The sequence below is a fragment of the Nuphar pumila genome, chromosome 10 (genome assembly GCF_984573655.1).
Source record: "Nuphar pumila chromosome 10, dmNupPumi1.hap1.1, whole genome shotgun sequence".
Lineage (NCBI taxonomy): Eukaryota > Viridiplantae > Streptophyta > Magnoliopsida > Nymphaeales > Nymphaeaceae > Nuphar > Nuphar pumila.
In genome coordinates this window covers 111,374,048-111,393,243 of record NC_143258.1, presented here as the reverse complement: position 1 = coordinate 111,393,243, position 19,196 = coordinate 111,374,048, and the positions used below count along the sequence as shown (strand labels likewise).

Below are 19,196 nucleotides of genomic sequence, written 5' to 3'. Positions count from 1 at the left end.
CTAAGAATTGACTGTTGCACTGTGTATTTTCGATAAAAAAAGATTATTTTTTAGATGCTTGAATATTTATGAAAATTCTGAGGGAGAGTAATACATGCTAAGAAAATGGTATTTCCAATTGCAAATTAGTAATACATAATTAATAACCCAACAATTATCGGGTTGTAGAAATGTTAATAAGAAAGGAGGAAAAGACAAAAAAACAAAAGAATCAATGGATCCCAGGCCGTGGGTGCCATCTACTAATCACAACACTCAATCACTTGTTCATGCAAGAGAGTAAGCCAACTCATGTTTACAATTATGGTTCTTCAGTTGCAAGGAGGAGGAACCTGTGTCCCACTGTAGGAGGCATTGACATTGGCACAAGAAGATTTTGCAGGCCCTCCATAGCCATTGTAGCTGAGGTTAATATCTTGAAAAAAAATATTTTGGCAAGGACACTCAGAGCTGCACTGCAGATTCACTGCCATTCGTGTAGTTGATGTCCCTGTGATGTTGCTGAATATGATGTCACTGATCTTAACGCGTGATGGTGTCTGTAGAAAAAGATTAGTTAGCTTCTTGTTAGCAATAAAACCCTGGGCCAAAAGAAATTTAGCAGCAACTGAGCCCCTATGGGCTTGGCTTAACCTTCACGCCATGAAGCTCAGTTTCCCTTTGAACCAAGTTCAGAATGGACTGTTTAGTAAGTCATAATTACAGCTGATGTTGTGAATTAGTCTCTACAAATAGAGTCTCCATTTTATACTCGGTAGAAAAGATGTATTAAAGCTTTTCCAAGTTTTTTTTAATTTTAGACCGTTATAACATGACTTTACAAAAACGGTCACTGTTTTTTGTTAAATTTTTTTGATTCGGAGCATGTTTTTCTATTAAACAAACAATGCAGGATGCATTCATAACTTGCATGCTTAGATTAAGCAAGAAAAACGCTAGCCGCTATAACTTTTGCAAACGAGTCCATTGTAATTTGTCATCTTGACAATGTGGTGGGTTTTTCTGAGGGTGGCCACTTCATGCAAAAGGCAGAAGGTTAGAAACCATCTCTGCACTCCGAGATATATGTTCTTTTAAAATCCAAAAGAACATGAGGCGACGGTGACTGCAAGGTTTGAGGATATCATTCTCGACTTCCTTCCCTATGTCCAGAGGGAACATTTGTATTATTGTCAGATGCATAAAGCCAAGAGCAAGTAATTAACCCACTGAGGGAGGATCAGGTGCAATGTGATTGAACACCTTAGTGTGCTGCTGCACCTGATCTCCCACCATCCTTGGCATCAACCTGCCAGCTATGGGGCCCAACAGCAGATGATGGGTGGCGAGATGATGCAGCATACTTAAAGTGTGCAATCACATAGCACCTGATCTCAATTCAAACCCATTACCTAGATTGGTTTGGCTTGCTTACATTGGCAGATGGTGCCACCATCTAGACCACCAAATTCAATTAATGAATACAGAAGGTGGAGAAGTGGGGATGGAAGTGCAAATTAACGAAAAGCATGGTATCCAAATTAAAGGGAGTATGTTATCTTGTTGATGAATGCAGTATACAACCTTCCTGAACATTTGATGCTTATGTGAGCAAAAAAGGGGGAAACGGGAATGGGGAAAAAAAGGTTTTACCTTTGTAGCGCAGGGAGTTCTGAAAGGGCAGTAGTTTTGGTCGATGATGATTGGGTTGCGAACGCCCCTGAGGACGATGTCTTTGAAAGTCATGTTTCTTGCGGAGGTGATAAGTGGGGATGCTTGCCATGACTTGATTCTTATGCCATTCATGGTGTTGGTGAGGGTGCATCCAGTTACTACCAACCCGTTGACATCCTTCTCGTGAGGATACTTGCCCAAGCTGCCCACACTGGTTTGACATACCCATAAAACATAACATGTTAGTGGATTCCAGGTCAGCTCTGGTACTAGTGCCGTGTACCTAGCAAGTACTCGGCCCACTGGATGGGGCCAATATATCATGGGGTCCACCCAAATGGTGGCCTTCATGCGCCTTGGGCCCACTGTTCCCAGGTCCATTTTGGTGTAGCAGGGGACCCCACCACCGTTGAGCCCACCCTCGGATGAGCACCACCATGGGCACAGTGAGCCCAGCAGCAGGATACGTGGCAGACTGCTGTTGGGGGGCAAGTACTAAGTTAGTAATTCGGATTTTGTTCTCTATTAGCTTAGCCATTGGTATTAGTTTCTTTTGTGAGAGAGAGCGAGAGAGAGAGAGAGAGAGAGAGAGGGCTAGCAGGAGCCGCGGCTGAAGAGAACCGATGGAAATGGTTCAATTCCTAGAGAAGGATGCTGATGCTTGAGCACTAAGGAGTGACGTGCTAGTAGTGTCTCTTGGCATTTGATTGTTGACAGGTCTTTTAAATCACAAAATTTTGTGTTTTGTCAACTATTTTTTGAATCGCAAAAAAAAAAAAAAATGCTGCACACAAGTCAGTTTTAGGCGTTTTAAATGACTATTTTCAATAAATGAATGATGCAGATCACGTCTTTGGAGTCCGATTTGATCAAAATAACCTACATTCATTCCCAAGCAGGGAGCAGGGATATGGATGACATAGGGGATGAGTGGAACCGATCTGCAAAGCCTTGTTGTAAAGTTGCGGGGAAAGGGAAACCTAACTAATTTTGTTGGCATCTATTAAAAACAGTGAACGCGACTGATACACGACACATACACATTGGCAGCGACTTCGAAGCGGCAGTTTTGTGTGATGTTGAGTACTGCTATGTTGATATTTTGACAATGCTCAGATGTTGTGACTGTTAGGGGTTTCTGCATGCTACGATCTTTTCTCAATCAACTAAGCTGAAAACATTCATCGGTTACACTCTCTCTCTATCTTTGTTCTTTGCTTTTGTTAATTTTTTTACCTAATTCCGTGTCCGGGGCCGCAGTTAATGCCTTGGACATACACATCAGTGTTCCCATGTCCAACGGAAATGCAGTCATCTCCGGTTGCAATGTTGCTCTGCAGGATCTTGACGCCGGTGCAGCCCTCAAGGTGGATCCCGTCAGTGTTTGGGCTGTAGCCTGGTGCAGTGATTTGGATGTCGTGGACTTTGAAATTGTTGTTGTTCAGGAGAGCAATGTGGAAGAACTTGGGGTTCAATGACGTTATTCCTGCAACTTCGGTATTGTTCAAGAAAGCAAACTTGAGCGACTGCAACATGCCAAGAACCCCAAACAATAACCAGTCAATCAATCTGAAAGGAGACTCCCACTCTCAGTCTACCACCAAATGATACCAAACTAAACTTACGACTGGTAAGATTTTGCACTGTAACTTGAAAGGACATTGGTCGAGTGGCCAAGCTGTTGCTCCTTGCCCATCAAAGGTTCCAGTTCCAGTTAAATTGAGGTTGTTAACGTAAGCAAAGAGTATCCATTCCTGGCCCATGTACGAAGTCATGTTGGTTGATGCCTTGACCACTCCCTGCACTTGCACCGTAAGAACACCGGTATTCTTGCATGGCCCCAAAAACTGAAGGGGTCCCACCAAGTATTTCTTAGTGGGGATGACAAGAGTTGGGCTCCCGGAGGATCCACAAGCATCATTCCAAGCTGCCATAAATGCCTAAAATTCCAACACGATTAATTACCAAAGGTGATAATAAAAGTAAAGTTTTGATTACCAAGCACATCAATAAAATTGTTATAATTGTCATGGATCATAAGTTCATCACAGGTATCACACGTGGGCTTGGGGATAAGGTGACGACTCTTTTTGTCTCAGGTTCGGCCTTTACTGGGTGTGCGGGTGCCTTTAACTGGTGGGCTTTGTAAGGACTTGGGTGCCCGTGACCCCACTCAGGTTTAGGTCCATTAAGTGACCCGGTAGCCGGTGAGGGTACCTCGTCAAAAAAAAAGGAAAAACTGAACACGTATGTCAACTCAAAATCACAACTTAAACTTTTGTCTTCAAAACGGGGCACTTTGAATTGGAGAAACAAAAGGAAGTAACGCTAGTGATAGACCCTGGCAACTGGCATTTGCCTAGTAACAGTTCAGGAAAGAAAAAACAGATGCCGTGAAACAACGAAAAGGTTCAGTTACGGAATGGAAAAGTTTCAGAAAAAGTAGACTGTAGTTGGAATTCTTATAAGTTCTCAAAATTATTTATGTATTTATTTATTTGGTCATCCTTCATCAGTGCGTCTTTCAAGAAAAATTCGGTCATCAAGGCGTACATTACAGATAACTAAAGGAAGATCCAAAGGAAGCAACAAAAGTATAAATGTTGAAAAGACCAAAACTGACCTGGCTATCGTCGCTTTCACCATCGCCTTTGGCACCATAGTAGTCTACAATATAAACTCCAGAGCTTGTTGCTGCTCCTGAGATGGCAGAGTACGCAGAAAGAGCAAAGGAAGATAGCAGAAAAGCAAACCTGATATCCATTGTAACGAAAGAAGAAAACAACTTGAAGAAGATGGAGAAGACAATCGATATCTTCTTTTTCTTCCTCCAAAATGCTCAGTGAGGGAGGTCTGAGAATTTATATGTTGGTCTTGGAAGTTTTCGAAACTAATCGTTCATCCAGCAACCACGAAATTAAATTTGATGGCGAAAACATGCCCGCTATTACTTGGTGCTTCTCAAATGCATTGATGAAGCAGCAAAGGTGCCGGATATCTTGATTTGTCATAAGCTTTGCAGCTGTTCTCGTTTCGCCGTTGTGGTTTCGTTTTCATTATATATAACTTGTTGCATAATTTTTTTTTTCTGTCAGAAAAACTTGTTGCATATTTTTAGCATGCAGTCGATGCTTTACTCTTCTAATGTTGTATTTTAGTAGATTATCGTTGTTACGATGCCGTACCAAAAATATCAATATGATATGATGAAAGGAAACATATATGCTTCGGAAGGCTCAAGTCAATGGTTTCAAATTATTGGGATAAGTATGCATCTGGATCATGGTAGCTGATATTCTGCCCTTGAGTAATGATTTCATGTTCGGTCTGTATGGACGGAAAAGGCAGAATAACTTGCCACTACCCCTAATCATTGATTCAGTAGCCTATATAATGATATAAAAACCTTGAACTCGGAAATTCTATTATGTTGAGTCTTAAACAGGGGAATCAATTCCAAAGTCAAAAAATAAGAGAGGAGAAATGAGAAAGTTTGCAAAAGCATGTGCTTTACCCTAAAAAAGGACCACGCCTCTAAAAAACGAATTCAACTTATCGTTTGTACCACAACAGCGCATTAAATATTCAAAACTTAAAAAAAAAACAGGTGAGAACCACCATTTGGCTCCTTATGCAACGGAAGAAAAGGAAAAAAGAAATTGTATGTTGAATTGAAAAAACAGGTCTAAGCTGGCTGGTTGCTTGCCTGATGCAACTCCAGCGGTTTGTGGTACCATCTTGTGTTAGATTGACAAGAAATTAGGCAGCCAATGGGTGGCATCGCGTATGTAAATATATATAAGCTAACAAAATCCAAAGAAAAAAATCTTACTTGGCTACGGTTGGAGGTTGAGGGTTACGGACCCTGCAAATTTGGGTAGGGCTCTAAAATAGTTTAGAGAGAGAGAGAGAGAGAGTTCTAGATTCTTTTTTATAATAAACTTGGATATTCGCCCCTCCTTTCCTTGATAATCCTTTAATAGCGCAATTGTATATATTTTCACAGACAAGTACCAATCTGGACGTTTCCAGAATTTTGATCTCCTTTGTTACAATGAAAAGTCTTGATGCCGTGCTTGTGAAGATTTCTTTATTTGAGTCCATCCTTGGGATGAAAACTTTTCTCTTCATGTTTTGGGTCTGAATCTTTTTTATTTTCACACATTGGATCTGGATCTAATGGAGCCGGACATGCTGATCCGGTTACACTGTTAACAAGGTGCAAAAGGTTATGACGTCTACCTTAAGGATACAATCAGCTAACCCTTTCAGATGCACTTTGAATAGGCTTGCACGACCATTGAAAGCGTAAAATAATTATGCAAAAGAGCACTTGAATTGCCTTGAACTCTAAAATTCATAGAATGATCCTCCAACTGCAGTTAGGAGGCTACAAAAGAACACTCAAATTATTAAGAATAAAAAATAAAATTAATATTAAGAATGCTGATCCCAAAAACCCACTTGTAATTCTTAAATAGAAAAGAGAGGGTCTAATAAAGGGTGATGCAGTGCATCTGGGCAAGCTCGAGGAGAACGTGATTAAGACATGTTTGCACCTAGCTTAAACCAAGATTGCAGGCCAAAACACATAATTTTGGTATTTTTAGATAATTTTGAAAACTTTCAGAATTTATTTGGGAGAAAATACACATTATTTTTATCCAAAAAATCGTTTTGTAGGATTTAGATATTATTTGTGATTTTGAGATTTTTTTCAAGACTTGTCTATTTTTCGATTAAATTATTGGATCCGAATCTAGGTCTAGTAGCCCGTTAGGATCTATTTGGGCTACTAGAGAATGTTTGGGGTTTCAAGGTAGATTTTATTTTTTATTTTGAATTGATTGGATTTGGTGATCACTCAAATCAAATTATTGGATCCTAAAGAACTCTCATTAGGCAACAATATAGCTGTTGTACCCAACCCAGCCCATTGGGTAGGTTTGGGCGGCTATTAAAGGCCCCAAAAATGTTGGGCTCCCCTTCTTCTCCTTTTGGTTTTATAAAAGAGAACACTAAAAAAATGTGAGGAAGATCTTCTTCTTCTTGGTATGCTGTCAGAAAAACCTCTCCTTAAAAGAGTCATGCAGGTGGAAGAAACTCCCTATCAACCTCTCCATGGTGGTCATGGCCGGAGCGCATGTGCTACTTGTTTCTTCGATCGAATGTGGACCAATCTCGGTCCATTTGGGAGCTGTTGAAGTGGTGAACGAGACCCCCCTTTTGCTTGGTCAGGTTGGTGGATGCTAGAGCCAAGCCATTCCTATCTCTCCTTTAATGTGTGTGGTTATTTGAAGTGTCTTCTTTGAGGTTGGTTAATTTTTGTCAAATACAACTTGCATAAGTTTGGCTGTTATGATAATATTTTAATTTTATTTAGAGTTACAACATGTTTAAAGGAAATGAAATAAAAAATCCATTGCATGTATTTAGGGGTGGCAATTTCTGACCCGACCCGCCAACCCGCCTCTTAGGCGGGTTCGGGTTGGGCTTAAGCCAACCCGTTTAATAAACGGGTCGACCCGCGTAACCCGTTTATTAAACAGGTTGGGTTCGGGTTGGGGGTATGCCAACCCGCCAACCCGGCTGACCCGTTTAATAAACGGGTTAGGCGGGTGGGTCAACCCGCCAACCCGTCTGCCAACCCGCCAACCCGACCCGTCAACCCGACCTGCCAACCCGATCCGTCAACCCGCCAACCCGACCCGCCAACCTGACCCGCGAACCTGAAAACCCGTTTACCCGACCCAACCCATTTATTAAATGGGTTGGCGGGTCCTGTCGGGTTACCCGTTTATTAAACGGGTCAGGTTCGTGTTTGCCACAGCTGACCCGTTTAATAAACGGGTCGGGTTCGGGTTGAGGTATGCTGACACGCCAACCCGCCAACCCGACCCGATCACATATACAAATGGCATGCACACCCAGCTAGGGTTGCCATAATCCCTGCCATCGTCAACACTTAACCTATCTTAGGATTATTTTTGTCATGCATGACGTGTATAAAAAATGCATGTGTTGGTGAATGCATATTTGTTAAAAATGTTTATGATAGTAATGTGTTCTTGAGCTTGTTGTTCAAGGTTTTTCGACTGAATTCTGCAGGTTGTATATTTAATCAGATTTGTTTCCGTGTATTGGATTTGTGTATAATACTGGAATCTTGCTGAATTTGTTCACAGTTAACTTGTTTAACGTCCAAGACTACATCTATTGAGAGTCCATTTGAACCTCAAAAATCGGTATTGACAAATATGAATAAAATCTTTGTTTCTTCTTGGATTTAATGTGCCCCTAGTATAGCACGTAATTTGTTGAGTGTGAATAAGTTGCATCAAGTGATTATGTGTTGATATTATCTCAAGATAATAATCTAAATTCATGTCTTGCATCATACCCTATTGTGAATAGGGATGTCTGTGACTCTCAAGTTGCACCAAAACTGATCAATGTTAACCTTGACTTTATTTTTCTTTTGACTAAAGGACACCTGATTTACTATGAATTAAATTAATTCTATTTTGTATTTTGTTGCTGTGTGACAGGAAAATTAGTTTATGAAATTTTTTTGTTGTGTTTGGACAGCTTGTACGTTGTTTGCACATTATTTTGTGGATGCTCACCCACCGTTCGGTAAAACACTTCAATGAGATAAAATAGTATATTAGGAACCCCAAGACAGGTTCATTTGCAGCTTGATTTGGATATGGTGTTTGAGTGCTTATTTGTTGTTTACAAATATTGATTTGACCACAAAAAATAGTATATTAGGAACCCATTTTGATTCCCTAATCCTATATGGGATGGATGTGGAAGAACCCCTACTCGGCTACTCCGATAACTCCCTAGTAAGGTGGTGGGTCGGTCAAAGTAGAACCATCAATAACATACTTTAATTCTAAATTTTACTTGTTGTGATATCACTGAAATTCCTGCATATGAACACATCAAAGAGAGGTGGAATTCATTCAGGGAAAACCCCCACATTCGACATATTTGGGTTGTATTCATACTTAAACGCATTGCTAAGTTATTTCCTGGTATCCTTGACACATAGGAGTCATCAGGTTGGTATCAAAGCATATGGTTACCGAGTTTTCTAATTTGGTAAAGTCCCTAGTTTCCCATAATGCCTCGAAGAGCATACGACCCAAGTATAGTTATGGAGTTTCTTGAAATCAATCAGAAACTTGATTAGCAATACTACGTTCATCAGCATCAGATGGATGCAGAGAATGGATGTATTGAAGTCTCATATTTTGCGTAAGCAGAACCACAAGATCCAACACCAGTTGGACACCATGGAGCTATGATTAGTTGCTATGGAGGTCCACCGAGCACAAAGGGATGATGAGGAGGAAGAGGTCATTTATACCTCTATATTTTTTACGAAAGAGCCTCCCGATGAACCTATCTACGAGATTCACAATGATCCAATCTTCGACAGTGAGGAAGAAGGAGAAGGCTCATACATCACTCTCAGTGATGCTAAATATCTCATGGGCGTTGCAACTCTCTTTTTCTCTGCATTTGACTCGAGTATGAGGAGTGAGGACAATCCAAATATGTTCATCCTTAATTTTGGTGATGCTTACCTGATGGATATGAGTTATCTCATTTCAGGTAGGCCACGACAATATGATAGATCCATTATTCATAGTGGTTGGACAAACATATACTCATTCAAGTATGAAGATAGGAAAATTGTATTAGAATCCTCTAGAGACATACCCACTCAATCAACCTCACCAAAGCCTAGCCCAACTAACCCTCCTACTTCACTCCTAGTTAAGCAGGAGATGGAAGAACCGTTGTCTAAAGTGTCTGCATGCTATCCCTATTTGGTTTTTGATCATGTGTCTCATTTGCAATCGGTCTTCTCTACTTTAAGGAAAGAACAATTTGATGCTATCCCTGATAAGTGTATATTTTTGGCAAACAAATCTTTTGAATTGTTAATTTTTAGATTGTGTTTTACTTCTTTCATTACACTTTCTTATTCTGAATTAGGTTTTGAATTATCATGTGACATTCTTAACCAAAACTCATTTTTTTATCTGTTATGTTAGTTGACAAACTCTTACTTGTGGACAATTAGATTCTTCTAAGGTTTTGACAACATTATCATGAGGTCAAATTGTTAAATATGCTCTTCTCAATAAAATCTTGTGTAAAGAAAATCTTTGTATTTCATATTGTCCTTTGGAATTTAGTCTTTTTGCATAAGTAAATAGAGAAAATAATTTTAATCAGGACATAATCCATTTCATCTATTTTCTGAACTTTTAAGAAGTTCACAAGTATTTTAATAAAGTCGATGAAAGGTAATCTCTCAATCTTGTGATTTTGTTATTTTGGTAACAAAAAGTGTACCATATAAGTGTGGAAATTTAGTGAGTTATCATATTGTTCCCCTTAAATTTGCAAAATTAGTTTACAAGTTGAATATTCCATCCAAATATTTTTTTCAGATATTATGGTAATCCAACTAACAAAAAGCAGAATTCGAGGACAAAGCCTTTTAAGTTCGAGGGAATTGATGCAACATATCTTGGCTAGATAGAGGAGAACATGATAAAGACGCATTCCTACACAACTTAAATCGAGCCCGCAGGTCAAAATGCCTATTTTTCATATTTTTTGGTAATTTTGAAAACTTCCAGAATTTATTTTGGATAAATTACACGTTATTCTTATCCGAAAAGCGTTATGTGGGATTTATATTTTATTTGTGATTTTTGAGATTTTTTTTAGGACTTGTCTATTTTCTAATTAAATTATCACATCTAGATCTTGGTCCAATAGCCTGTTAGGATCCATTTGGGCTACTATAGGGTTTCAAGGTAGATTTTATTTTTTATTTTGAATTGACTGGATCTGAAGGGTGACTAAAATCTATTTATTAGATCCTAAAGAACTCTCATTAGGCAACAACATAGTTGTTGGACCCAACCCAGCCCATTGGGTAGGGTTGGACGACTATTCAAGTCCACAAAAATGTTGGGCTACCCTTCTCTTTTTGGTTTTATAAAAGAGAACCCTAAAAAAATGTGAGGAATATCTTCTACTTCTTCTTGGTATGTTATGAGAAAACCTCTTCTTAGAAGAGTCATGCAAGTGGAAGAGACTCCTCATCGTCGTCTCTATGGTGGTCGTGGCCGGAGCTACATGTACTACATGTTTCTTTGATCAAACGTGAACCAATCTTGGTCTTTTTGGGAGTTGTTGAAGTGGTGAACAAAACCCCCATTTTGCTTGGTTAGCTTGGTGGATGACAAAGCTAAGTTGTTCCTCATCTCTCCTTTAACGTGTGTGGTTATTTGAAGTGTTTTCTTTAAGGTTGGTTAGTTTTTGTCAAATACAACTTACATCAATTTGGCTATTATGATAATATTTTGATTTTATTTAGAGTTAAAACATGTTTAATTGACATTGATAAAATCACGCACAAACAACTCACATGCCCAACCAGGGTTGCGTTAAATCTTGCCTTCTTCACTATTGAACCTGTCTTGGATTATTTTTGTCATGCAGGCATGTATCAGAAATGCGCGTGTTGGTGAATCCATATTTGTTAAAACTGTTTATGATAGAAATGTGTTCTTGAGCTTGTTGTTTGAGGTATTTGGATTGAATTCTGTAGGTTCTAATTTCAATCAGATTTGTTAGATTTAGCATATGTTTATGATAGAGTTATATGTTTCCTGCGTATTAGATTTTTGTACAGAACTAGAATTTTGTTGAATTTGTTCATAGTTGACCTGTTTAATGTTCAAGACTGTGGTTATTGGGAGTCTATTTGAACTGTAAAGTCGCTATTGACAAATCTCAATCAAATCTCTGTTTTTTTTTGGGAGGATTTTAGGCACCCCCAACATAACGCATAATCTGTTGAGTGTCGATCAATTGCATCAACTGATTGTGCACTGATATTATCTCGAGATAACAATCTAAATTTATGTGTTGCATCATACCCTATTGTTATGTTGGTTTGAACCTAGGTTTGGGTTTGGTCAGGTAGATCAAAAATAGGGTTAAGTTCAAAACAAGATTAAGTTCAAAACAAGATTTGTTTGGTTCTGACAGACTTTAGGAAAAAGGTGATTTCTCCTAATTGGCTAAACATAAATGATTGATTTTTTAGGTGGAATTTCTAGACACATGGAAGAAGACTATAAAAAATTCAAAGTCAAACTCATTCTGGTTATGGAGAAATGGGCTCAGGAACATGTAAGACAAAATAAGGGACAAGACTAGACTGGACTGGGTTTTGGCCCTGGCAGAGTTCAGTAGAAAATTAATATATCACTATTCGAGAATGGTCTGAGGCTGATTTTTGTAGGGTAGCTTGGGGACACGTTGGATCACCTAGGGTTAAATTTTTATAGGTAGATAAGGTCTGGTTAGGGAGATACAAGGTCTGCAAGTTGGTTCAAAATTTTCAGTTAACAACATAGAAGAACCTGATTGGGGTAAGGTTCAACGGGTTTGGAAAGGAGTTAAGGTAGGTCTGAGCTTAGGACAAGGCTGAGTTGACTCACCGAAGTTGGTCCAATTGTGAACCTCATTTGGCCAGGGGCTGGAACACGTCAGAGCAGTGGTTCGCCAAGGTGACTTGTCGAACCATTGATTACATGATTGCTTCACATGTTCAATGGACTCATGGACTCGATTGTAGCCTATTCAAAGATTGCTTGACCTACTAGAGGTTAGAGTGACTGAAGGTGGACGAGGACCTAGGGGCCAAGGGGAATGTGAGTGATGGCCTATGGGCCAGGGGTAGGTGAGAGATAGAGAGAGAGGGACACGCCCAAGGAGGAGAGAGAGTTTACAACTCAATTCAAATACTTTTCTATATGCAAATAATAAAGGGATGGCCATATATATAGGCCAAGGGTAAGGTATTAACAACCATTACCAATTATAAAATTTAAATAAATATAAATCTAGAGAAAAGAGAAAATCACTTAGGAATTAAAAAACCTAACTAATGCTAAAAGCTGAAATTAAATAAGACCTAAACCAAAAGAGAGAACACCCAACTAACTTCATAAAATCCATCACACATCCATCTAGGCCATATTCAATAGGGTTGGGCACCTTCTGAGGTGGAGCCATAAAATTTTAAAATACCAAGAATGCCCCTACAATGATCGGGCTTGGCCAGCTGAACCTTGGCTTAAGGGGATCCATTTCATGAAATGGATCTTGTTTTGAGTGTTTGGACCCAAAATAGGAATGTATCAATCCCTTCTCCTTAAGTTTTGCCTAGTATCTTAGGCAATGAAACATTTCAAGGTGACACCCTTTGTGCATTCACTCCACTACTCTGATAATTCGTTATTTAATGCAATGTTTCCCTTGTCATAAGTTATAACCGAGTTTATAGTTTGATCCGTTGGTTTTCAAAAATTTGATCAATACTCAGCAAGGTGCAACTCTTATGATGATCAATCAGCATTGTCATAACACTTCATCTTCGACACTCAAAGATCGAGATATCATCACAACCACTTCCTCCAAGCTGGGTAGAAGTATCAAACTACTCATGAATCTTTATCTAGCTATTAATGTAGCACCTCCACCCCAACTGACTGGACATAGGTTGACTCAGGTAAGGGTCATAGATTTTTTGTTAGGGACATATGCTTAGATTTAATAGACTTAACTTAGATAAGTTGGATAAAGAGATAGGCTAGTTTAGGTGAGACATACTAGTTCAGGTAGCCTTTGACAAAAAGTCTAGTTCTCTTGAATAGTACAATATAAAATTATAAAATTTGAGGATATGGTCCTAGACATCAAAAATTCAAGATGGGTGCAAGACAAATTGGGTTTAGTTTTGGACAAGTTTCACTAAAAAATATAGTTCTTCCAAATGGTCTAGTGAAAAATTCAAAATTATGCAGGAACATGCTAGGTTTGGATAGCGACCAACTGGATAGTAAAATCGAGTTCTCACCACTAGAAACTAAATAATCCTAAAATTTTGGAGTTAAGTTAATCATACTTTTAAAAATCTAGGGTCCAAATTTTAGATCTAGATTCTTTATAGTTTAGGTTGGAGAATTTTTTGAAGTTTGATAAGGTTTTAGGTTGCTACGGGTTTCAGGTTTGGACACACTTGGATACAGGTGGGTTTTTACTTGGCTGGGCTAAGGAAAATGAGTTGGGTATTGGACTGAGGTTCTCTCAAGGTCGAAGACAAGCTTGGTTCCAGTTAGGAGGTGTTACATGACCATACATACCAAAGAACAAAGGAAAGAACAACAGGGAAAAGAAAGAACATAAAAACAAAGGTTCCGCAGACTCTTCCAGCCAACTGCACCCACAACACTTGCGTGTCTCACGTATGCAAGTGGCCTATTAGGGTGAGCCTCCAACTGATGAATCTACCTTCACTTGTGGTACACCCATGGTTGGCCTTTCCCGTGATCAAACACATGACTTTGATTTGCTCTATTCATTTGTGCCAATGTTCCCTTGTTCTTCTCCTTATTTTGAAGATGTAGAAGTTGAGTTCCATAAGGTTCCTTCATAGTCCACAACTCAAATAGACATACATTCTATGTGCCAATAGGGGATGTACGAAACCCCTTGCCTTTGCTTCCATCACTAACATAAATTTGTTTGTTTCCTTGCTATGGTGAATCCTCCTATGCTGCAACTGGGATTGGACACAATCTCATCAAACCCGGAGGGAACTGCAATGCGCTTGAGGCGCGCCATCTAGGGAATAGGCCTTGACTCACGGCCTAATTTTGATCTTGCTACAAGCTCAAGGTTTGTAGTAAATAGTTGGCAACCGAGTTGCCTTTCACCGTGACCCTTGCTTTGAACCTTCGACTCATCACCCCTTGAGTGAAGCAAGCCATCTAGATCCTTCTCTAGATTAGGGAGTGCCTTGCCGAAGTGTTCATAAGCCACAATAACATTAGAGTTTGGTCTATGCTTCCTCCTGTGAAGTTTTGAACTCTGCTGGAAGGGTGGTTGCAATCACTTCCGTTGGCTGCAGGTGGAGAGGGCACAACCGACTGCAGAGGTGCATCAATAGGATCAATAAGATTGGGCTCTGAATTCTCATTTACAAGAACTTAGTCCATTCGTGTGCACTTCTCACAAATGGGTTCTTGCATGATCTCCTCTCGCTTATCATGCTTTTTTTTTAGCATCCCATAATGAATTTCAATGGGTTATAGCAGCTAACGAGTGGCTTGTAAGTCCACTTGGAATTGTTCAAACATGCTCAAGATTTGTTGAAGGCGAGCTTTGACATCCTCTGTGCAAACACCATCGGATTTGGTGTTAGACCTTCCCTCAAGTTTACAGATCAATTTGGAATTCATCTCAGATGGAATGACTTGGACTCACATTGTCGGCATTGGTTTGCTCTAGGTTTGTTGTGATACCAATTGCTACATTCCTAGTCGGCCCACATGAGTGGGTTTGAACTTAGGTCTGGGTTAGGTCAGGTAGGTAAAAAACAGGGTTAAGTTCAAAATAGGTTTTGTTTGGTTCTTATAGACTTTAGGAAAAAAGATAATTTCTTCTAATTGGCTAAACAAAACTTGCTAGTTTTTTTAGTGTGGCATCTACACACGTGGGGTAAGACTATAAAAATTGCAGAGTCAAACTCATTCTGGTTAGGGATAAGTGGGCTCAAGAACAAGGGGGACAAAATAGGGAATAGGACTAGACTGGACTGGGTTTTGAGCCTCGCAGAGTTCAATAGCAAATTAATATCTCACTACTAGAGAATGGTATGTGGATGATTTCTAGAGGATATCTTGGGAACACATGAGAGCACCTACGGTTAAATTTTGAGAGGTAGATGATGTTTGGTCAGGGAGATATAAGGTCTACAGGTTGGTTCGGATTCTGTAGTTAATAACATAGAAGAACCTGACTAGGGTAAGGTTCAACATGTTTGGAAAGGGGTTATGATAGGTTTGACTCACCGAAGTTGGTCCTGTTGTCAACCACATTTGGCCAGGGGCTAGAACATGTCAGAGCAGTGGTTCGCCAGGGTGACTTATCGAATCACTGAGTACCTGATTGTTTCACATGCTCAATGGACTAGGTTGCAACCTTGTCCAAGATTGCTTGACCTACAAGAAGTCAAGGTGGATCAAGGCAGAGGAGCCTAGCACAGATGAGGACCTAGGGGTCAGAATTTGGTGAGAGAGAGAGAGAGAGAGGCATGCCTAAGGGGAGAGAGAGAGTTTACAACTCAATTCAAATATACTTTTCTATACGCAAATAACAAAGGGATGGCCATATATATAGGACAAGGGTGAGGCATTAACAAACATCACCGATTACAAGATTCAAATAAATCTAAAGGTGGAGAAAAGAGAAAATTACTTAGGAATTAGAAACCCTAACTAATGCTAAAAACTGAAATTATATAAGACTTAAACAAAAAGACATGACACCTAAGGAACTTCATAAACCATCACATGCCCATCTAGGCCACATTCAATATGGTTGAGCACCCTCCAAGGTGGAGCCATGAATTTTCAAAATACCAAGAATGCCCCTGCATGGATTGGATTTGGGTGGCTCGACCTTAGCTTAAGGGATCTGATCCATTTGTTTGTTTCATAAAATGGATATTGTTTTGAGTGTTTGGACCTTGGGTTAGTGGATATGATCCATTGGGGTGCCATGGAGAATATGGGTCCAAAAATGGGAACATTTTACCTATTGCAAATAGGGACGTCTATGACTCCCAAGTTGTGCCTAAACTGATCAACGTTAACCTTGACTCTGTTTTTCTTTAGACTGAATATCACATGATATACTGTGAATTAAATTCAGTCCATTTTGTATTTTGTTGTTGTGTAATAAGAAAATTAGTTCACAAAATTTCCGTGTTGTGTTTGGACAACCTCTATGTTGTTTGCACACTATTTTGGGGACACTCACCAACCGTTTGGTGAAATGCCCCAATGAGATAAAATTATCATTTTCAACCAGATTTGGATAGGGTGTTTGAGTGCTTATTTATTGTTTACAAATGTTGATTTGACTAATTTCATCTCATTTTTATTCCCTAATTGTGTATAGATGGGTGTGTGTGGACCCCTACTCGGTTGCCTCGGTGATTCCCTAGTCAGGTGGCGGGCCAGTCAAGGTAGAACGAGCGATAATATATTTTAATTTCAAATTTTACTTATAGTAATAAGAAGTGTATACATAAAAAAAATCATCATGGTTAATATCATGCAAATTTCTTCACCATACCCACTTGTATTATGAAACACATATTTATATGGTTTGAGGGGAGAAAGAGAATAAGAGAGAGAAGAGTTTGAATAAATATTAAAGTACATAAAACATAAATCCACTTACCTTATCTTATTGTTGCAACTAGCTTAAACTACTTCACCTTTGGATCTTCAACTCACAAATGGTGGAGAGTAGATTTCCTCAATGAGCACCCTACACTACACTAAAGTGGAGAAGATGAGCAAAATACCAAAATTGTGGAAGAGAAAGAGAAAAAGAGAGAGAACTCTTGGGTGACTCTCCTTCTAAATTTGGAGTGGTATTTATAGGCAAGAGTTAATGATTACGAGAAAGATATGTGGCTTAGATCATTTGGAGGGATTGAAAGGTTGGGATTTGTGCAACCCAATTCTCAAAAATAATCTCCCATGTATAACCTTTGACTTCCATAACACATGAAGACTTTTTCTAACACTACAAGAAACCTGTGGATTAGCAACGACCTAAATCCGTCGCTAATTCATCGCTAATCCGTCGCTAAACAGTTTAGCGATGGATTAGTGTCGGATTAGAGACAGATAGCTTCCATCATGAATTTTTTGATGCTAAATAGCGACAAAACTTATCTGTCGCTAATTTGCGATGGATTATCGACAGAAATTATCCGTCGCGAGTCTGTCACTATTTTAAATTAGCGATGGATAATATCTATCGCGAGTCCTTCACTATTTTAAATTAGTAACGGATAATATCTGTCACTAATCCGTTGCTAAATTTTTAAAAAAATAAAAAAAATTGCTCCCTACCAGGCGGTATTCCGGCAGCAATAGGCCGGACTTGGACCGATTTGTCGGCGAAGGCGGAGGAGGAAGACGACCCACCACCGGATCCCAGCAAGCCGTACTCCCTCGGCCCTAAGATCTCCGATTGGGTCTCGCAAAGGTCAGAATGGACCGATGTCGTTGTTGACGGCCATGACAGAGATGAGGTTGGTGTCAGGGTGGATGGCATCGCAGAGGCGATCGAGGTCGAGGAGGCCGTCGAAGCCGACGGGGAGGTAGGTGGCGTGGAAGCGACCTGCTCCCTAGCGCGCTCGACCGTCTCGTCTGACTCCCAACCGTAGAGGTGAGTGCGGGAATGGGGGTTGCCGAAGCGGCCAGTGAAGAAGGGCAACATCGCGTCCAGCACCCGCGGGTCCACTGGCGATGTCGCATGCATGTCCAAGTACAATGGCCACCCCGTGATCCGCACGCCCTTCATCAAGATTCCCCCGCCCTCATCTGTTGCGTCGGAGTTGAACGACGGCTCAACGGCCAGCGGGATCGTCCGGCGAGCCTTATGGCGATAAGCACGAGGCTCTGCTTCATCGACCAGCGGAATCATCGGTGAGCAGGATCATCCGGTGAGCCTTGCCAGTGGTCGCTTGACCTCCTCGACGCCAGGGATCCGATGGGGCCAAAGGGGAAGATCAGGACGAAGGCAAGGAAATTGCTCACAAGAACGCTCGTTTGGGAACAGTTTAAATTGAACATGAGTTTAAATTTTGAACGGGGGAGAGAGGGAAAATTTTGTGCCTTAGGTGGGACGGTTTAAATCGAAAATTAGCGACAGAATTAGGAGGGAATTTTTTCGTCGCTAATCCATCGCTAATTAGAGATGGATTAGTGACGAAAAAAATCCCTCACTAATTCTGTGGCTAATTTTCTACAGTTTTTGTGACGAAATTTTTTTGTCGTCGATCTGTCGATAATTAGCGACAGATTTGAGACAGAATTTGTACCATTGCTAATTTCAAAAATATTTCAAAGATTGGCGATGGATAATGTTCTCTGGCTAAGTCCGTCGCTAATTTGCGACGAAAAAAATCCACCGTAAATATCCGTCGCTAATCAGGGTTTTTCTTGTAGTGTAAGATGAAAACCTACACCAAAGCTAAGGATTTTAGCTTTTTTTTTTACCTAGGATTTATAGAGATTCTACTTGGGATTTAGTAGATCACGCTTGGATTGCAAATTCTAAGGTAATGATTAGCAAAAATCTCCCCCCCCCCCTTTAGTTGTCTTCTAGTTTAATTCTAATTTAACTATCTTAACTACCTAGTTACCTTTTTACCATATTTTATTAATTATTATTTTCATTATTTGTTGATATTGCTTTTAAGAACCTCGATTTATAAAAATTCCATACTAGTTCTTTTTTTTAAATTCCATATTAGCCCTTATTTTTTTTGAAATTCTATTTCACTACTTTTTTTCTACTTTGGATCTTCTAGTTGGCTCTGATCCAATTAGGTCCAAACTCTACATTAA

General features: G+C 39.8%; 1 protein-coding gene across 1 annotated transcript; it reads right to left on the bottom strand.

Annotated features, from left to right (window-relative positions):
* Positions 1–311: 311 nt before the first annotated feature.
* On the bottom strand, positions 312–18,270 carry LOC149827917 (exopolygalacturonase-like). The gene is made up of 5 exons (XM_090018600.1): positions 17,731–18,270; positions 3,279–3,593; positions 2,890–3,179; positions 1,633–1,864; positions 312–539 (listed from the first exon to the last, which is right to left on the bottom strand). The coding sequence occupies exons 1-5, from the start codon at positions 18,268–18,270 to the stop codon at positions 312–314; spliced, it is 1,605 nt and encodes a 534-aa protein (XP_089874726.1).
* Positions 18,271–19,196: the final 926 nt, after the last annotated feature.